This window comes from Plasmodium vivax, chromosome 13 (genome assembly GCF_000002415.2).
Source record: "Plasmodium vivax chromosome 13, whole genome shotgun sequence".
Classification (NCBI taxonomy): Eukaryota; Apicomplexa; class Aconoidasida; order Haemosporida; family Plasmodiidae; genus Plasmodium; species Plasmodium vivax.
Window position 1 is genome coordinate 531,350 of NC_009918.1, and position 20,070 is coordinate 551,419.

Consider the following 20,070-nt stretch of genomic DNA (forward strand, 5'->3'; position numbering starts at 1 on the left):
TGCAGAGTGCCTCCAAACATGGCGGGGATTACACACAAATGGGTAAACCCTGAGGGAGGTATTTAAATTTATTTATTTATTTTTTTTTTTTCCGCCAACTTCTAGGCATGCGCATGTTGCCACGTTTCTCCACAAAAGGGGATATAAAAACAAGAATGAACGGAAGCAAAACGGGGTGAAAGGTGCCACTATTTGAGGAACCCTTCACACCCATTTGTGCAAAAATTACGCCATTGATTTGACGTACGTGGGTGTTCTCGGAAAAGGCGTATGTTCACTGGGCATAATCAGCCTATCCGCACAGATGGGCAATAAAAGTGTTCGTAAAAAAAAAAAAAAAAATGACACACCAAAAGGGGTGCATGGATACGCATGACTCCACTTGCCATTTCATTTGTCTGCATACCTGCAGATATATATCACCAGTTTTGTTAGAAAAGGGCGAGTTGGGTTTCCCCAATGGTGACCACTACGCTGATGACTGCCGTGATGGTTGCTCCATTTCGCATGTGCACTCGACACGGTGTCCCACGCCCTTCAAAAAAAAAAAAAAAAAAGTGAAACACCCGTGCAGGTATGCGCATAGCATATACATATGCGTCTGCTGAAGCTCGCAGATGTGCATACGCAGCGGAGGGGGAAAGTCGCACTCGTGATGGAAGTGGCCCCCCCAGAATTGATCAGGTACAACCAGATGAGTGTTACCTAGGTTTGGTGCATACCCTTTTGTTCGTTTTTTTTTTTTTTTTTTTCCGTTTCGTTGGTTTTTCCCCCAATTTGCGGCCATCCCCTTTGGACAATAAATCTATAAAAATTTGTCTGCGCCATCGGGCAAAGGGAAATGTAAACACAAACGTGTTGCAAATCATTCCGCGGAGAGTGACCAATTGCGGGTCAATTGCGAGTGGGATATATATTTTTTTTTTCCCCTTTACTCATGTGATGGTTTCAAAATAGGAGTCTAATCGGTTAGCGAAAATTTCGGGGGGAAAGACAAGTGGGGTGATACGTAAATTGACCACCCAATCAGTCGGTTAATTTGTCGCCTGGTTGGCTAGCTGGTCGGAAAGCTGCTTCCCAAACTGCTCCCAAACTGGTTGCATTGTTTTCCCCTTCTGGCGAACGAAGCATCACGTGCGCTGTGGGGCCATGCCCATAAGTTGCGACTGCCCCCCTCAGAAAATCTCCCCCCAGTGTCCGCTAAACTGGCGCAGTCCCCACGAAGAGGAATTTCCCCTCCGTCTGCCGCTGAATTTTGCACCAAAAACTGCTACCTTTGCGAAGCCCCCCACAGGGTGCGCCACTTTTGTGTAAGTTTGCTGCCGCTCGTTTGTGCCTGCCCATTTGCCATCGCTCGTTTGCCCCGATTGACCACCTGACTAGGCAAAGATGCACGGGGAATCCAGACAGGTAGGGGCAATTCTGAGAAGCCCGCTCAGCAGTGTGCGTCTTGGCGAATGCCGTGAGAGATTGACCACACGAGAGGGGGATCACAATCGGGGATTGAGGCGCCCCCCCAGCGAAAGCAGGCAGCGAAATACGCCAGCGAAATACGCCTGCAAAATACACCTACGAAAACCGCTCCTTCCACCGCCCCCCCCCCCTGCATGCAGGTTAACGCCTCCCTGAGGAAGTGCACCGAGATGGAGTACATGTGCCACCTTTTCAACACACAGCTAATTGAGCAAAGGGAGAGAATAAACGAAATAAAAAAAAAACTCAACTCGTATAATCAGACCATACAAGAACAGGAAAATCTTTTCAACCATTTTGCGAAATATACGGATGGGTTTTTGAATAACATCATGTAATGCTTTTTTTTTTTTTTAATTTGGATTGCCTTTCTGTTGGTCACCACTGCGTCCACTCCCTTCTGCAATTTCACGCTCACTGCTACACCGTTAGAGAAAGGGAGGGCAAAAAGAGGTAGCCAATTCATCTCCATTCGTGCCTTCCCCCCTATTTGTAGAACCTTCTTTGGGAATTTTACCAACTCGAAAAGATTCGGTGTGTTTGGTACCTGTGCGAGGTACTGCCTTGTGGACGATCGGGTTAGTCTTCCCGCTGTGTGAAAAGATGCCTCTTTTTTTTGGAGGGGCGGCCCTCCTCCGTGAACGCAGTGTGCCTCGCATTGCTGCTCCGCGTTTGTTGCCCCGCGTTTGTTGCCCCGCGTTTGTTGCCCCGCGTTTGTTGCCTCACGTTGCTTCCTCCTCTTTGCTTCCCCGCGATAATCTCACACTCTGCGATTTGCCCCCTCCCTCACATCCCCCTTACACCCGCAGAACGAGCTAAATTTCGGCAAAGAGAGAAAATCGAAGGGTGTGAAAAAAGTCCCAAATGTAGGGAACATACATCATGCATACGGCGGGATAGACCAAAACAGAAGGAGCAGCTGCAGCTGCAATTGCAGTTGCACCTGTTGCTGCAGAAAAATTAAATCCAAAAAGTCGGTGAGCAACCAATGCCAAAATAATACCATCGTGTACAACAAGACGAGCTTCTACGTAGAGGAAAATACAAACCGGAAAAAAAACAAAAAAAAAGGAAAAAGTAAAAAAGGGTTGAAAAAGAAATACTTGCAATTGACGAAAAATATTTATAATCTTCACAAACCCTACGACACCGTCGAAGTGAGGGACCTCTACGACATCTACAGGAAGGAGAGACCGTCCTACTGCGATCACTATTACGTCAACTGAAAGTTGCCAAGTGGTTCACCCTTAGCATGTGTGCGCACTTTTTTTTTTCCTTCCATTTTTGCAAGGTCTATGCTAACACTGTATGGGTGTACCGAACGGAAAGTCCATCTCCCTCTGCAACTTATTTCCCAATGGGAAGAGCATTTTTTCTGGCTATCCTTTTTTTTTTTTTTTTTTTTATAATTTTTCAGCTTTAATATTTACCAAATTAGTTTTTAAAAATGTTAATGCGTGGGTCTTTTTTGCCATCCCTCTCGACAATGTGCAACTTTTTGAAAGTGATATAGGTATGCATACCACGCATGTCTGTCGCTAACCCATTTTAAAATTTGCGAACAGCAGCATTTAGCAGGTGTACTCTCCACTTTATATCACATCCACGTAAGTTGGAAGTGTATGTGATGATCTTCCAAGAATGTTAATTTTTTCACCTGACCTGTTCATATTTTTTTTTTTTTTTTTTTTTTCTTTTTCCCTCTCCGCCAAAGTGCAAGGGGGCGACTGCCTACCTGTGCAACGTGAACAGTTCCGAAAAAACTAAACATGCAAAAGTGAGTGCATGCGGGAGTATAGGCACGAATGATTATGCGCTTAGGCGAAGCGTTTTTCTACGTTTGCGCACAGGCGAGGCGTTTTTCTACGTATGCCCAACTTCTACAAGTGATTATCACACGTTTGCATGTTCGTAGCATAGCTTTCTTTGCCTAGCACAGGCTACCATTTTGCCAATTTTAAGATTTTTTTTTTTTTTCTACTCAACGGCGTTTTCCTCCTTCATGCAGGGGGCATATACATATATGCATATAAACCCGTATGGCGTATTAACCTTCCATTTTTTTTCAAGCGTATGTATTAAACTCTCCTTTTTTTTTTTTTTTACCCTTTCCTGTGAGCCATTTTAGCGAAAGGGTGTTCTACACGACGGAGGATGCATACTGCTCGTTTTGCTACAAAATAGAGTTGCGAATGAGCAGTGAGGCGACACAATAAGGAGCAGATATGCCAACTGGGCGACCCCCTTTTTGCTGTTAGCCCTATTTCTATAAGTTAGCAGCAGCAGATCGTCGCAATGTTTTTATGCTAATCGAGCACTCCTCTCCTCGTTCAAGGTGTGCATGTACATACATTTAATTCCTGGCACAACACCCCTTTGTCATGGGCTCTTTAATGAAGCGTTATACTGCGGCACGGCCCGTCGCTTGCAACTGCTCCACAACGCGCACCTAAAATAATGATAAATGATACTGCCATGGCGGCTGACTGGCTCCCTTACTTAGGGGTGTAAAGGACGAGCGAGCGCGCGGGAAAAGGCGAGGGGGCGGAGAAGCCGATAGCTCACCGTATGGCGGAGCGAAGTAACGCGGCCAATACCGCCAACAGGGCCAACACTGCCAACACGCAAAAGCACACAGTTTCCCATTTGAAAAGGTCTGTTCGGGCATCCCTTTTCTCACGGAACTTAGCAGCCCCCCCTTCATCTTCAGAAACCGCCTCAGTGTGCAGTGAGCATGCATGAACACACACGCGTGGGGTAAAAGTGTGCTTACGTGAAATGAGCATCCCTCTCGCTTCGCCCCTTCGCACTAACTCTGCTTGATCAGCTTTTGGTGCCATCCCTGCGCAGGTACGTACCCCCTCGGCTGCTGCCTCGAGCACTGTTGGGCGACTCCAAGCTACAGTAGCGCTCCTTTGGGGGAGCATAAGAGCTGTACGGTTTTGCCCGCAGCAGGTTTGGGGTTTTCCCCTTTGCATTTGATTTGTGATTTTCTGCCCCTTTTGGGTGCCATTTTGTGCGCCATTTTTTGTGCATTTTTTGCACCTTTTTTGCGCCATTTTGTTTTTGTCAAATTTTGCCTCCCCTTTTATATTCGATTTTTCGCCCCTCCCGTTCGTCCTGCGCATTTTTTTTTTTTTTTTTTGCTCTGTCACAACCCAGGGCTTGTCCGAAAAAAGGCGATACAAAAAAAAAAAAAAAAAAAATGCTGAGCGTGAGAGAGAATGACCAAGAGTGCCAACACGCGAGCGTTAAAAAGGAAAAAGCAAACCGAAGTAAAGCAAAGCAAAGCAAAGCAACCGAAAGTGAACCAACCAAATACATTTTAACACCCCTGTGTGAAGGGGAACACTCCGAAGAGCGCAATCACCCACCCGTGCGCTTTTACTCTTTGCCATGCCCCCCTCCCCAACCCACTTTCATCGTGAGCGATGGCATGAAAGTTTACATACATATGTGCGTACCAAATTGGAAATATATATATATATATATATATATATATTTTTTTTTCTTTTTTTTTTATTTTCCCCCCACGTATGCATCGTGTCCTTGTTTGCATATCCTTCTCATCCTTCTCCTCGCCGAACGGAATGGGCGCTGACTGCCAGGTGAACATCCCTGCCTGGTGACTGTCACCACTTGTACTTACATGCGTATGCGCTGTGCAGAGATATGCACGCAGCACATGCGCGCTTAGCGGCACCCCAGCTGTAAATTTTTTAGTTAATCATCCTTCTCCCCCTTTGCGTAAAAGGACAAGAGAGGAGCTTCCCCCAATACCCACATTTTCTTTCATCATCGCGTATGCTCACTCCATGCGAATCGCCATGCGCCGTTCATTTAAGCGTTAGCACAGTTCGCAAACGGGGGTTGTATGCATGCACTTGTTTGTACGTGTGAATGCGCCTGTTCGTGCCGACGCGCGGAACGCACTTGCACACACACAGCTGAGGAGGCGTGGCGGTTGCCAGCCGAACTTCGGTACCTGTCAAATGGCCAAGAGAACGCTGCTTTGGCAGTTTTCCAAAATTCCCATGCCCTCTCTCCCAACACACACCGTGCACATGCGTGTAAGGGGAAATTCATTTGTGCGTTGACGTTTGTACTTGCCTTCCCGTGTGTGCATGTGGAGGTACGCATACACGTGGGCACATTTACGGCATCATATTTTTAAAAGCAGCTCGCCCCTAAGCGTGCATACAGGAGTATCAAAAGTTACATTTATGTGAAGTGCTTCTCCCTTCGCGAATTTGTCTATCTGTTGAAGCGCCCACTTGTTGCATGCCATGTTTTGCGCTGCGCAAAGTTGTCATTTTTTTTTTTCCCAATTGGCGCCCATCATTTTGGCTAAAATAGTGCCCATAATTTTGGCGAAAATAGTGCCCATAATTTTGGCGAAAATAGTGCTCATCATTTGCCACTCCTTTATCCTTTACCCTTTATGCTTTTTCTTTTTCTTTTTCTTTTTTTTTTTTTTTTTTTTTTTTCTCCCCCTTGTTGACCTCCACCCCTCATCAACCCAACGATGAAAATGTAAAAATTACAAACGGGGTGTTTTTCAAAATTTTATCAACCTAACTCACATGCATAATACCGTGTGCATAGGTGTTGCTTCTCCCAGAGAGTTGTTAAGATAATTCCTCTGGAGAGAACCCCCCAGCGAGTTTCGCGCCCGCTCGGTAGTAGCCACAGCGTGTGCGCCACGTTTCCCCGCAGGTAAGAGCCTACACACGTGCGCGAATGGGAGTTAAGCTTGCGTCAATCGGTTTGCACGCCGGATGTCCGCGGGAGGGTCACTCCTCGCTGTCGCACGTGCATCACCGGAAGGGGAGCAGCAAACATGTTGCTTAGTTCATCTGCTCATCTGCCCATTTTCCCATTTTTCCCCCTTCTTAGCCGCTCAAAGGACCAGTCGAGGACGTCCAAGTCGGACCCCCCGCAAGGTACACCTAAACGTTGGGAACAAATCCCAAAGGGGAGAACGCGACCGGTGAGCAGATTATCGGATGATTGGATGAGAGGCAATCGCAGCGGTGTCTCCCCCGCATCTGCATAGGTGCCCCCCCCAAGTAGCGCGCGTGCAGTGTGTCATTTCCGCGATCCGAATTTAGACAAGCGGATAAGCGTGTGAGACGAGGGAAGTCCCCCCCTTCGTTACGCTCCTTTTGCACGCAAACTGGCGTGTCTAAACGTGGCAACGAGCAGCGGTGGCTGTTTTGCCTCCCCCCTTGGCTCACTTGTGTGCAAAAAAAAAAAAAAAAAATAAAAAATATATAAAATAAATTTGCGCGCACCGCGTTGACATTTCTGTGGATGTCAAAAAAAGGGAGAAAAAAAAAACTGAGAGAAAATACTTCCTAAAAGAAAAAAGGAAAAATATTTCCTGAGCCTCTATTTTGGAGAGACACGTACACACGGTGAACACCTACCCAGGGGCATATTTTTCGAGCATGTCCATTGGAAGTACTGTCGGAACAGAGCGATTTACGCCGCTGCAAAGGTTCCCAGTTGATACATCACACGCCTGCTTCGAAGGAAGGCCATCCTGCGAGTAGCTATCGCCACGCAAAACAGTACGCACAGTTAGGGGGAGGTTCATTTATGTATAGCGTAACCTCCGTGGAGGGTAGCCCACCACTGAGGAAGTAGCTCATTTGAGTGTGCTCGTCAAGTTGGGAGTTACGCAGCGGAGAAGGGGAGAGGGACACTTTGGCTGTGCCCCTGTTTGAGACTGTCCTGTTGGGGCGGCAAACGGGGGAGAAGCAATCAGTGGCACAGCCAAAATGTCCCTCTCGTGAACTGCTTAGACGCTCCAAGGGGGAGACACCTTACCGTACACACGTATACCGTTTATGTGTGCATAACCCCATCGCTGAATTGACGTGCATTTTTTTTTTTTTTTCCCTATAGCAGGACCGGCAACGCCGCAGAGCAATCTACTCAGCCAAGGGAGCAACAGTCCAGCTGCCATCAGTAGCGATCATCCCGAACTGCCATCCGTAGCGATCATCCCAAACTGCCATCCGTAGCGATCATCCCAAACTGCCATCCGTAGCGATCATCCCGAACTGCCATCCGTAGCGATCATCCCGAACTGCCACTGCTAAGTTGCACCCAGCGCTCCTAACCAAATGGCGGACGGCGCGAAGAGGCTGCCGCTCGCTGCGGAGAACCCCGAAATGAAGAAGAGCCCCTCGGGGCGAGTGTCCGACGACGGAATTAAGAGGACGCCCTCGGGGAAGCCAATTCAAACGATGTACGTGCTAAACAGGAAGGGAGAGGAAGAGGACATTTCATTCGACCAGATCTTAAAGAGGATACAGAGGTTGTCCTACGGATTGCACGAATTGGTAGATCCAGCCAGAGTAACCCAGGGAGTGATCAACGGGATGTACAGCGGGATAAAGACGTGCGAATTGGATGAGCTAGCAGCACAGACGTGTGCCTACATGGCGACTACCCACCCTGATTTTTCCATCCTAGCAGCGAGAATTACGACAGATAATTTGCATAAAAATACGAGTGACGATATAGGGGAAGTAGCAGAAGCGTTATACAAGTACACAGATGTGAGAGGAAGACCAGCCAGTCTCATAAGCAAAGAAGTGTATGAATTTATGATTGAGCATAAGGATAGATTGAATAAGGAGATTGACTACACAAGAGATTTTAATTACGACTACTTTGGGTTTAAGACATTGGAAAGGTCCTACCTCCTTCGAATTAATGGGAAGATCATTGAGAGACCGCAACATTTGCTGATGAGAGTATCTATTGGGATCCACATAGGAGATCTAGAGAAGGCACTAGAGACGTACCATCTGATGTCTCAAAAGTATTTCACCCACGCAACACCTACGTTGTTCAATTCGGGGACACCCAGGCCACAGATGTCTTCCTGTTTTCTCCTCTGCATGAAATCGGACTCAATTGAAGGCATATTTGAGACTCTAAAGCAGTGTGCGTTGATTAGCAAAACGGCTGGTGGGATTGGAGTGGCCGTGCAGGATATTAGGGGGCAAAATTCGTACATCAGAGGGACTAACGGCATTTCCAACGGGTTAGTCCCAATGCTGAGGGTTTTTAATGACACTGCTAGGTATGTAGACCAAGGGGGGGGAAAGAGAAAAGGATCCTTCGCAGTGTACATCGAACCGTGGCACTCAGACATTTTCGAATTTTTAGACCTTCGCAAAAATCACGGAAAGGAAGAGCTAAGAGCGAGGGATCTGTTCTACGCCGTATGGGTACCTGACCTATTTATGAAGAGAGTAAAGGAAAATAAAAATTGGACTTTGATGTGCCCGAATGAATGTCCAGGGTTGAGCGAATCATGGGGAGAGGAATTCGAAAAGTTATATACCAAATATGAGGAAGAAAATATGGGCAAGAAAACCGTCCTTGCGCAGGACCTATGGTTTGCCATTCTGCAGAGTCAGATAGAAACGGGTGTTCCCTACATGCTGTACAAAGACTCCTGTAATGCTAAATCGAATCAGAAAAATTTGGGCACCATAAAATGTAGCAACCTCTGCTGCGAAATCATAGAGTATACCTCTCCCGACGAAGTGGCCGTGTGCAACTTGGCCTCCATCGCGCTGTGCAAATTCGTCGATGTGGAGAAGAGAGAATTTAACTTTAAGAAGCTCTACGAAATTACCAAAATTATTACCCGCAATTTGGACCAAATTATAGAGAGGAATTACTACCCCGTGGAGGAGGCCAAGCGATCCAACAAGAGACACAGACCCATAGGCATAGGTGTGCAGGGGCTGGCAGACACCTTCATGCTTCTGAGGTATCCCTACGAATCTGATTCTGCTAAAGAGCTAAACAAAAGAATTTTCGAGACCATGTATTATGGTGCGTTGGAAATGTCCATGGAGCTGGCCCAGCTGTATGGACCATATGAGACCTACCAGGGGAGTCCAGCTAGCCAAGGAATCCTTCAGTTTGACATGTGGAATGTTAAGGTAGATAAGAAGTATTGGGACTGGGATGAACTGAAGGCAAAAATTAAGAAGCACGGTTTGAGGAATTCCCTTCTTCTTGCCCCCATGCCGACTGCATCTACTTCTCAAATTCTGGGGAACAACGAATCGTTTGAGCCGTACACCAGTAATATTTACTACAGGCGGGTCCTCAGTGGAGAGTTCTTCGTGGTGAACCCCCACCTGCTGAAGGACCTCTTCGACCGCGGCCTCTGGGATGAGGACATGAAGCAGCAGCTCATCGCGCACAACGGGAGTGTCCAATACATTAGCGAAATTCCCGCCGACTTGAAGGAGCTCTATAAGACCGTCTGGGAGATCAAGCAGAAGAACATCATCGATATGGCGGCCGACCGGGGCGCCTTCATCGACCAGGTAATGAGGCGGTCCCCCCCACACACACATCTCTGCTTCTCCACCCATGTGCTTCTTCCCCCCATTTATGTCTTTTTCCCACCTCTACAGTCCCAATCGCTCAACATCTACATCCAGAAGCCCACCTTCGCCAAGCTCTCCAGCATGCACTTCTACGGGTGGGAGAAGGGACTCAAGACCGGCGCGTACTACCTCAGGACGCAGGCCGCCACGGACGCGATCAAGTTCACGGTGGACACGCAGGTGGCCAAGAATGCCGCCAAGATGAAGAACGCCGAGCCGGTGGCCATCACGAGGGAGGTGTCCAGGGAGACCATTTCGACCGACTCCACCGTCACGCAGAATGTGGTCTGCCCCCTGCGCCGCAACAACGACGACCAGTGCTTGATGTGCTCGGGGTGAGCGGCATGAGCGGTTCGCGGGGTGCGGAAGCGCACAGAAAAGCGCACACAAAAGTGCAGACAGAATGGCAGACATAAGTGCAGGCAGACGTTCACACGGACGTGTGCCGAGGGGGGTAGGCGCTTCTACCGTGCTGCCCCCAGCGCACGTACACACGCACACACTTGCGCCTGCGTGGCCGTCACGCGGATAAAGTCGCGACGACGTGCCTTTAAAAAAAAAAAAGCTAATCATATAACTACATGGCGATGTTGCGGCGGCCCGAGGGAGAGCCACACCAAAGCGTTCCTAACAAAAAAAAAAAAAGTGGCAACAGCCTGTCGGATACATTCGGCAAATTGCAAAAGGAGTTATCCCTCCAAAAAAAAAAACTGCACATAATTAAAATGTAAAAATTTTTGGCGTTTTCACTAGCGCGTCTTCCCCGCGGAGTGAGCCACGAGTGGGTTTTGCACAGACCCAGGGGTATTCTTCTCAGGGGAATACCTCCCAAGGGGATCCCTCCCACATGCGCGGTCGCCCCCCGAATTAACTAACAGTTGGCGCTTGGCAAAATGGACCATGTAAGTCGGCCATAGTAACCAAATGGACCATTTTACATTTTTTCAAAAGCTCTAAAATGGGTCAAAAAAAACCTCCGGTTGTGTCTCCCCTTCATTAGCTTCTCTACCGCTCAACTGCCTATGTGCCGACTGGGCATATTCCCAGGGGAGTGCCATTTCAACCCGAGCGGTGTCTCCAAAAGGGAGCGACCGGGGCGTCACTCCTTCGTCAGGTGCTTGTTCATGTTTGACTGGCCACAATTGGGACAAATGAAGTTCTGCGTGGAGGGGGGAGTCAGCGGTGGAGTCAACGGGGGGGTCACATGCATATCGGGGTGATTAACCACAGTGACGGGTGCATACTCCTGTGGGTGAAAATTAAAAACGCACACAGAGAGCAGCCCAACAGGAGAGTAACCCAGTGGTGATCGCAAAACTGTGGTGCGGCGCGGAAACCATATCACCACACAGGACTTTGGGGCCTACCTCCTTTACGAATTTTTGGTCCCTCCCCTTGGCTGGAAATATCACCAAGTTGCATTTAACGCATTTGTACTTGAACAGGTCGCCACGTGCGCTTGGCCCGTGTGGCCCTTCCCCTGTCGTTGCTTTCCTTCGTTTGTATAGCAGGCCTGCCACGAGTGTGAAAATGCGCCGCGGTGAAGCGGTGGGGGGGAAAAGCATAATGAGGGGAGGCGGCAGACGTGCACACAGGGTAGCATTAGCGCAGCCTAATAGTAACGCATGATAGCATTCACACTGGCTAACGCTAACGCAGGCTTGCATTCACACTGGCTGCCGCTAACACTGGATGGCGCTAACCCACGAGCGAGCCCAGCGCAAGCGTGATGATGGCCAGGCCGCAGGGGCTGTTGACCCCCCTGGTGGCCTTCACTATGTTCGATTGGACCGCCTCCAAGTAGGTTTCCTCCCTATGGGGACTCAAACTTAGCGCCTTCTTCTTCGCCGTCTTTTTCGCATAAGCGCTCCTGAACACTTGCGTGGAGATATAGTGGTAACTTCTCTGGACTTTCACTCCCCGTGTTGCGAAATTTGCAAAAATTGCAAAAAATGAAAAAATGCACATGTATGCAAATGTGTAGATTTTCATTTTTTCTCTCCTCTGGCCTGTTTAACTTTTTTTTTTTCTTTTTTTAACCCAAGCGGGACGGCCAAATGTGTATCACTGAGCGGTCAGCGGCATGTTGTTATGCACAGGGCATGCCTTTCCCCCTTCAGCATTTGGCGCAGTCACCTCAGGCATGGTATGTTCCCTTCCTTTCAGATCTACGCAATTTTGGCAGCACCTTTCTCTTTTTTTTTCTTTCCTTTATTTTTGCCCGTAAAGTGATCATACTGGAAGGTTGAACAAAAAGCTGCTTGCATAAATTGCCAAATTGAAAAAAAAAAAAAAAAAAAAAAAAAGGAACGATAATCGCGAGCCACACACTGGTATGCGGCACAAATGGAGTTTCTCCGTCGGCATGGAAGGGGGGCACTTAACACTGTTCGAAAGAAGTCACACAAGTCTCTCATCAAAAAAGGCATTACGCATAACATTGTAAGCACATTTGGGAGTGCCTGTTCAAATCGCCCCCCTTGAGCAACCTCACACCGTCATGTCGCTCTGCACTTCATTGCTTTGCAATGCATTCCGTTATGATTTATTCTGTTCCTCCTCCGATCGGTTCTACTGAGAACAAAATGGACAAAGTGGGAGTGGCTAAAATGAAGAGCACTTCTGCGTGCCTTCACCTCAGCGGAACGACGATGCTCAGCCGTGTGCAGGGGATGTCCCTCCGTTTGGATGCCAACTGATGGGATAACCTTTTGGCATATAAATGAGGCCCCACTCAGCCGCCCTGCGTATACTGAAACGATTAAGTGGGCTACCCTATCTGGGGAAAGATGTCCAAAAAAATGACCCCCCCTTTTGTTAAATTCTTTTTTTGCCCCTACTCAGCCTAGTGCATCCATTTTGAAGGAAACGCACGCAGTCTTTATGGTTAATAATTTTTTTTATTTTCTCCTCCGATTTGAAGTAACTTTCGAATGGGGAAAGAACAACGCGCAGAGGACTCAATTTTGCACAAGAAAAAGGGGTAAAAAAAGGGCGAAAAAACAGCAGAGCGGTCACCCAAGAGGAAGTTAGCTTCTTTTCCCTGTTTACAAAATGTGCCCACTTCGCAAGGGAGGCGGGGCTGCCACAGTTGGGCCTCCTCTTCCGAGAGACCAGAAATATCCACGTGGGGCATTCGAAAAAAAAGGGGTCCACCGTCAACGGTGCACGGTCAACGTGGGGAAGCACAAAACGGTAGAGAACCCCCTTTCAGACATTTTCATTTAAAAAAAAAAAACATGGTAACATGTGAGGAGCAAACGTGTTGCACTCCTCCGTCGGCATACCTCCGTTGGCATACCTCCCTCGGCACACCTCCATCGGCACACCACGCCAAAAAATGGCAGGCAGCCCGTTAAAGAACCCTTTTCATTTTCAGTCTAGTATATTATTCATGTAACTCTTTATATCTGCAAAAGGGGGGAAAGCGCGAGTAAATTTTTACATGTAGGCTTGCCGCGCGGGGCGGTGTGTGCAATTGGTGGGGGGGACACAGCGCACTTGGCGCACGCGCGTTCGCGTGGGGGGAGTCGTGTCAGTGGGGCGATTCACACAAAGCGGCAAGCACAAGAGGGAGAGGCGGGAGAGGCGGGAGAGGCGGGAGAAGCGTTGGAAGCAAAAACGGGGAAGAAACATAGCAGACGCAGCGCAAAATCCTTTCGCCGACGGCAGGCGGAAAAAGGCCCAAAAAAAACGCTGCAAGGTAAATGGTCTCTTGTTCGAATGAAGATTCCAAGTCAGACTCGAATTAACAGAATTGAAGTTGCAGAAGGGGCAGGCGGAGAAATGAGGCGTTAAAAAAAAAATGACAGAAAAAGGGAAAAACTACGAATGGCCATTTTGTTTCTTTCTGAAATGGTTTAAACGTATTAACAAACGGAAAAAAAAAAAAAAAAAAAAGAAGAAAAAAGAAAAAAAAAAAAAAAAAATTAGCAACCAACGCAAGGAGGCAAAATAGAAGATTAAACACAATGGGGTAAAATAAGCTTTTGCGAAATGGCGGCACAAAGGGGAACAACAAAAAATGGGGAGGAGGGGCGCTCAGAAAAGCGGCGAGAGGGGGGTAGTAGTGGAAAAGTCATACATCATGGGAGGGGAATGGCTAGCTGGAGTTGCCAACTCGCCCACCGCAAGCGCGCAAAGAAGGGCAAATGTGCAACGCAAGCGGTGACCGCGTCACGAAATGCACGTGATGTATGTGAAAACATAGGGGGGTGCTCTCATACCTTCCACCAGATGGCGGCACACACGAGGAGGAACCCAAATGGGGATCCCCCCAGATGAGTGTCTACCCAAATGAGTGTCTACCCAAATGAGTGTCTACCCAAATGAGTGCCTACCCAAATGAGTGCCTACCCAAATGAGTGCCTACCCAAATGAGTGCCTACCCAAATGAGTGCCTACCCAAATGGAGGTCCACCCAAATGAGGTCCCCCCATATGAGTGCTACCCAATCAGTACTCCCCCAAATTCATCGACTTGACATACTGGTTCGTACCTGACGAGTTGAACTTGTAAAAATCGTCCCTGTTTAGGATTTTCGACCAGATGAGGAGGTCGCCCCGCATGAGGCCCCTCCGCACAATTTGAGATAAATTAAAGCCATTCTGTTTAACAAAATATAAACTGTCTGTATTCAAATTGTTTGTAAAAACTTTCAACTCTTGGTAATTCTGTTCATGTGCAAAATTCTCCAACTGGGTTAGCAACCTGCTTCCGATTCTCATTCGCCTGTTGTCTTTTTTTACGACCATCCTGACTAGCTGTGCTATGGAATTGTCTCCCTTGAATGGCACAATTCCTACGCAGCCAACTATTTTTCTGTTCACAAAACGAAAGGTGGAATCATCATCATCGTTTGTTTTGGATTGGAATATATTTTTCCTAATTTCGTTTAACGGAAATGGCACTGTCCTCCTACTTTCGATGAGATCCTTATTCGCTATATCGCCTATGTTGCAGAGGAGTTTTGTTTTTTCTTCACTTCCACTGGGGGGGTTGTTCTGCAGATCGGTGGCGTGATCCACCGTTTGGGTGTTACTCCCGTTGCTGTCATGGTTGGTGTCGCAGGTGGTGGTGTTTCCCTTCTGCTTGTCCTCCTCATCGTCACATTTGCCATTTGGGTCATTCTTACTATGCTTCCCATTTTTACTGTGTTTTACTTTACTTTTTTTTCCCTTCCCCTTTTCGTCCGTACCGTTCGCGCTTCCAACCTCGGACGTACCATCAGTATTGTCTGCATCTCGAGTGTCATTCAAGGAGTCACCCACCCCTTGGGAGGCATTCAACCCGTCAGCATCCCCATTGGGACCTGTGCCTCCCCCACCGCTGGGCGAATTATTACCCACCTTGTAGTAAATATCATTGTAATTACGCGATGTGCACTCCTCAAGGTCCATCATATTGACAACATTCCTTTTGGTTCCACTTTGCTCACAATTTGTGGCTTGACTAGCATCCCCATTTGAGGACCCATTCTTTTCCGCTTCATAAAGGTTGGGACTTACACCGCTGTCTTCACCTTTGTTAAAGCCATTTTTCTGTAACATTTTTTGCTCATTCGATTCTTCCCCACTTTCGAACGCTCCACCTTTCGATGACGCATCTTTGAAGTACTTGCTATTATTTTCCTCATCGGAGTTTTTGACTTCTTGTTCCCCCTTCTCATTGCCTAAGAGCCTTTCTTGTTCCTCCTGCTCCAGTAGAATCTTTTCCCTTTCGTGTATATCACTACATGTCGTTCTGCTGGCCGAGCCAAAATTATTGTCAAACACCTCGGCCACCCAGAAATTGCACCCCTCCACGTTTATGTAGCTTTTATATAAATTCTCCAAATCTGGGCAGTCATTTCTTATATGGTTTAAAAATTCCAGCTTTGCCCTTATGTACAAATATATTAAAAATATAATCAAGAAATAAAATATTTTCTTTAAATCCAAAAAGAAGATGTAATTTATCACCACGATGACTAGCAAGTCGTAAATGTGCTGTATGGACCAGTATATGACTGCGGGCAGCGTCAGCGAGTTGAAGTGGTCGTGCAGCAGCTGCCTCACTTCGTTTATGTCCTTCTCTTCCAGTTGCCTTATCGAGATCAGCGGCTCGGGGAACTTTGACTTTTGCTTATCTGCGGGGGGGGAGCGGTAAAGTATAAAGCGGGGGAGCGGTTAAACGGTAAGCATAAAACGGTTATGCGGTAAAACGGCGTAGAAGGGGCATACGAAAAAATTATGCACATTTGGGAGAAAAACGCAAAATAGCTAGTTGGCAAAAAAAAAAGTATTTCCGTTCAGGTGAAATGCGCAAAATAGCTAGTTGGCATAAAAAAAATATTCCCGTTCAGGTGAAATGCGCAAAATAGCTAGTTGGCAAAAAAAAATATTCCCCGTTCAGGTAAAACCGAATGGAAAGCGCGGCCAACTCGGAGAACGCCACCTCTGCGCGTGCTTCAATGCAGTATGCCCCTCTCTCAGACATTCGCGAAACACACTCACACGAGGGGCACATTTGAATGTCTCTAAATATTACTTATTAAAATATGAGATATAGAACTTGGCGCCTTTTCCTTCTGCTTGAATAAATTCATGGTTGGCTGTCCTGTTTGTTATATTTCCCCTTTTTATTTGATCTGATTTGATTTTACTTTATTTTATTTATTTTTGCGTGTCTGTTTTATACGCCCGCGTTTGGCCTTTCTTTCTTTTTTTTTTTTTTTCTCTTCGTGCCCTTCTTTCCACACTTTCGCTGTTTACACTGTGTGTGGAATGCTGCCTTTTCCTATCGTTCTGATACTCAACTGGTTTGAAAATGGAATGGGAACAGAAAAAACTTCAAGAGAGTTCGGCACGAACGTAGGGGTTGTGGGACTGTTTCATTTGCAACAGTTGGCAGAAGATGACACAGGGGTTCGCGTTGGCATTTGCACTGACGCTGGTGTAGACGTTCGCATCGGCACTGGTGTGGACGTTCGTATCGGCACTGGGAGTTGGCTTTCGCATGGGCTCTTGCGTCGACTTCCGCATGGGCTCTTGCGTTGACTTTCGCATCGGCGCTTGCGCTGGCCTTCGCGTTTGCGTTATCGCTTGCTCTGGCACTGCAAAATCACAGTAGCGTTTTCATCGCCCCCGCATTGTCACCATGTAAAGCTGAATGGGGGATGATAATCTGAACTGAGTTTTTTCTTCTAATATGTTTCAAACTTCCCACGAAAAAGGCGAAATGCATGCCATCATACGCTCATGCTGAGCGGTATTGTTTTGTTACGAAGCGCATTTCCCCTTTGGGGGTTTCTTATAATGAAAAAAAAAAAAAAAAAAAATATATATACATATATATATATTACTACGCATAAATGGTGAACATGCGACGAACGGGTGATGAACAAATGAAGCAATGCAAACGAGGGGGAGAAAAATGAGCTGGGAAAAAAGCAGCCTGCGCGGAACACGGAAAAGGAAAAGAAAAAAAAAAAAAAAACACATACATACATATATATATACATATACGTATACATATACACATACATATGTGCGCTCATCCCAGCTGTGTTTATGTATGTACATAACATCCTCCTTAGGAAGCGCGAAAATGGCTTCAAAATGCTGTCGAAGCAAAGGTCGATGAAGCAAACGCGAAGCCAAAATGTACGTTCGCGAAAGGAGGTTCTCCACGCAGTAATAAGCACGTGGGGCAATAAAAACAAGCGGCGCGTATCTTTGGCCTTTTCCCCTTCCGAAGGAATTGCCCAGCGAAAGTACAAAAAAAAGAAAATATAATAAAATAATAAAATAAAATAAAATAAAATAAAAATTGGAAAATGTTTCCTTTTTTGGGGGGAATACATCCAAGCGGAAAAATTGCCAAGCAGTTAAATGGTTAAATAAACTAACGTGCGTATGTGCATGCGCATGCTTGGGATCATACGCGCATTGGGTATGTACATAACCGCATGCAGGACCCTTATTGGGCAAGCTTTTCGGCACGGATATTCCTCGCATTGAGGCATACCCAATCACATGGTTGGGATAGGCCTGGCCAGAGCTCCAAGTGGGCATCTTCCCATATGCAACATGCTCGCATAAATCCCATTTTTTCTGCCAAAGTTACACGCTAATGGGGGAGTCTAAAGTGCTCATCATAAGGAAACATCTCATTTGGGGTGCAACTAATCATTGGTGTGTGCACGCTCGAAAGGGTCGTTATGGAAAGATTGGATCATATGTGGTATTCACTTAGTGGTTTCCACGAGAGAACGCACAAAAAGGGTTTCCCCCACACACTGATACTTTGTGGAGGTACATGCAGATGAACATATACATTTGGCACTTCCCCACCTGTAGCGCTCTTCGCGTATTCACTTCCTGTCCCATGAGATATGACAAGGCAATTTAAATACAAACCAATGCGCCTTGAACGCAAAAAAAAAAAAAAAAAAAAGTCACATGTAAAAAATGTGCACAGGTGGTCACAACAGGGAAAAAATTAAAAGGTTAATTCTTCGCGTTTTCCTTTTTTTCTGCTTTTTTTTTTTTTTTCCTGTTTTGCGGCATACGAAGGGTAACACAGGCAAAAAATAAGCTTGCGGCGATATGCAGTGCGCAAATGTTTGGGTGAGGCGGTGGCGCGACACAAACGTACTTCTGACCACGCTGTGATTGTGCTTCGGAATCTGGTGATTTTGCTCCTGCATCTGGTGATTTTGCTCCTGCATCTGGTGATTTTGCTCCTGCATCTGGTGATTTCACTTCTGAATCTGCTGCTTTTGCTTCTGCATCTGGTGTTTTACTTCTGACCATGCTGTAATTTTACTTACGAACCCGGCCACCTTACTTGTGAAGTCCCCCCCCCGTGGCTGTCCCCCCTTGGTCCGCTTCCCCCTTCCCAATGGAGAAGTACAAGCAAATCCTGGCCAAACTAAAGTGGCACAAAAACCGGAGCTGCGAAAAGTACCAGTTCGGGATGTTCGAAATTGACAAGCGGGAGGTGTTCATAACGACGGAGCACTCGTACGGATTTGTAAACAACAAGCCACTTCTCTCTGGCCACATCCTACTCACCACTTTAAAAAAAAAAAAAAAATATAATGACCTCGAAATAGACGAAGTTATAGACATTAATTTGCTGTCAAATTTTATGTGCCATGTTATGGGCGCCCTACACAACACAACCAACTTCTCCATAGCCATACAGGATGGGAAGGAGGCGGGGCAAACGGTGGAGCAGGTGCACATTCATATCATTCCCAGAAAAAGCGCCGACTACCAGAATAATGATAATATATATAAAGATATGAATAGGTTAAATTGGGGATACGGACGAGATGTCGTGTGTTCCGCTTGCCAACATTTGGTGAAGGTCCCGTCGAAAGGCCCAGTTGAGGAGACCTTCAAGTTGGAAGAATTCAAGTGAGGCATGAAGAGGTGGCGGGTTCCACTTCGCACGTTACGTGAAATGGCTCTACCAGGCTCACCATTGTGAGGGCTCACATTTTTGCGATATTTTTTCTGCTATTTTCTTTCTGCGATTTTTTTTTTTTTGTTTTTGCGCAGCACCGCCCTGAGGACCATCGACGAAATGGAAGCAGAAGCCAACACGATAAAGTCTTACATCGAAGTCAATTTTGCATCACCCTGAGCGCTGCGTCCGCGCGCCCGACGTCGCTTCTTTGTGTGCCATGGGGGTGGGGGTCTCCCCGTGGGAGGTGCCGCACCTACGTTGTAACTGTGTGCGCGTGTTCGTACCGCATGCACGTTACGCACGTTTGGGAGGCGCTTCACCCTTGAGGGTCCCGTTAAATGGCCCCATTCGAAATGGCTCACCAGCAATAAGGCTACTACGTGGGTGTAAATATGTTCCCCCCCTTCACCCTTCTTCGCTACCCAGTTGGCCAATTTTTGTCGCTGCACGAATCGGCACGGGTGAACCGTTCGAATGGCTACACAGTAGGGGAGAATACACGCAGGTGAAGGTGCAATGCGTGTTTTGCTTTCTCCTTTTTTTTTCGCCTTTTTTTTTCGCCTTTTTTTTTTCGCTATTTTTTTTCTCCTTTTTTTTTTCTCTATTTTTTCGCATAACTGCGCGAGGGGATGCTTCCTCTGTTGACAACTGTTTGGAGAAACTTTTCCCTTGAGGAACACTTCGGGGCGTTGTGCCTGCGTGAGGGGCTCGC

At 47.0% G+C, this 20,070-nt stretch overlaps 4 protein-coding genes across 4 annotated transcripts, besides 26 other annotated features; 3 read left to right on the plus strand and 1 right to left on the minus strand.

Moving 5' to 3' along the window:
- Positions 1–892: 892 nt before the first annotated feature.
- Positions 893–918: a microsatellite.
- Positions 919–1,607: 689 nt separating this feature from the next.
- On the plus strand, positions 1,608–2,699 carry PVX_084680 (hypothetical protein, conserved; the record flags this gene model as incomplete). Its single annotated transcript, XM_001616553.1, has 3 exons — positions 1,608–1,807; positions 1,970–2,051; positions 2,283–2,699. 3 exons carry the CDS (start codon positions 1,608–1,610, stop codon positions 2,697–2,699), a joined length of 699 nt encoding a protein of 232 aa, XP_001616603.1.
- A 55-nt stretch (positions 2,700–2,754) lies between these two features.
- Positions 2,755–2,774: a microsatellite.
- Positions 2,775–3,040: 266 nt separating this feature from the next.
- Positions 3,041–3,068: a microsatellite.
- A 1,487-nt stretch (positions 3,069–4,555) lies between these two features.
- Positions 4,556–4,575: a microsatellite.
- Positions 4,576–4,631: 56 nt separating this feature from the next.
- Positions 4,632–4,668: a microsatellite.
- Positions 4,669–4,843: 175 nt separating this feature from the next.
- Positions 4,844–4,871: a microsatellite.
- Positions 4,872–5,814: 943 nt separating this feature from the next.
- Positions 5,815–5,856: a microsatellite.
- A 483-nt stretch (positions 5,857–6,339) lies between these two features.
- Positions 6,340–6,448: a microsatellite.
- Positions 6,449–6,614: 166 nt separating this feature from the next.
- Positions 6,615–6,639: a microsatellite.
- An 89-nt stretch (positions 6,640–6,728) lies between these two features.
- Positions 6,729–6,767: a microsatellite.
- Positions 6,768–6,894: 127 nt separating this feature from the next.
- Positions 6,895–10,241, plus strand: PVX_084685 (ribonucleoside-diphosphate reductase large chain, putative; the record flags this gene model as incomplete). Its single annotated transcript, XM_001616554.1, has 3 exons — positions 6,895–7,046; positions 7,387–9,839; positions 9,930–10,241. Exons 2-3 carry the CDS (start codon positions 7,605–7,607, stop codon positions 10,239–10,241), a joined length of 2,547 nt encoding a protein of 848 aa, XP_001616604.1. The 5' UTR covers positions 6,895–7,046; positions 7,387–7,604.
- A 354-nt stretch (positions 10,242–10,595) lies between these two features.
- Positions 10,596–10,628: a microsatellite.
- A 140-nt stretch (positions 10,629–10,768) lies between these two features.
- Positions 10,769–10,791: a microsatellite.
- A 115-nt stretch (positions 10,792–10,906) lies between these two features.
- Positions 10,907–10,931: a microsatellite.
- A 706-nt stretch (positions 10,932–11,637) lies between these two features.
- Positions 11,638–11,670: a microsatellite.
- A 409-nt stretch (positions 11,671–12,079) lies between these two features.
- Positions 12,080–12,104: a microsatellite.
- Positions 12,105–13,678: 1,574 nt separating this feature from the next.
- Positions 13,679–13,727: a microsatellite.
- Positions 13,728–14,356: 629 nt separating this feature from the next.
- PVX_084690 (N-acetyltransferase, putative) lies at positions 14,357–17,325 on the minus strand (the record flags this gene model as incomplete). The annotated part of the gene is made up of 2 exons (XM_001616555.1): positions 16,431–17,325; positions 14,357–16,029 (listed from the first exon to the last, which is right to left on the minus strand). The coding sequence occupies exons 1-2, from the start codon at positions 16,486–16,488 to the stop codon at positions 14,357–14,359; spliced, it is 1,731 nt and encodes a 576-aa protein (XP_001616605.1). The 5' UTR covers positions 16,489–17,325.
- Positions 14,544–14,577: a microsatellite.
- Positions 15,791–15,821: a microsatellite.
- Positions 16,868–16,888: a microsatellite.
- Positions 17,097–17,116: a microsatellite.
- Positions 17,248–17,274: a microsatellite.
- Positions 17,282–17,325: a microsatellite.
- A 230-nt stretch (positions 17,326–17,555) lies between these two features.
- Positions 17,556–17,606: a microsatellite.
- Positions 17,607–18,214: 608 nt separating this feature from the next.
- Positions 18,215–18,234: a microsatellite.
- Positions 18,235–18,566: 332 nt separating this feature from the next.
- Positions 18,567–18,613: a microsatellite.
- A 172-nt stretch (positions 18,614–18,785) lies between these two features.
- Positions 18,786–19,310, plus strand: PVX_084695 (histidine triad protein, putative; the record flags this gene model as incomplete). The annotated part of the gene is made up of 1 exon (XM_001616556.1): positions 18,786–19,310. One exon carries the CDS (start codon positions 18,786–18,788, stop codon positions 19,308–19,310), a length of 525 nt encoding a protein of 174 aa, XP_001616606.1.
- Positions 19,191–19,210: a microsatellite.
- Positions 19,311–20,070: the final 760 nt, after the last annotated feature.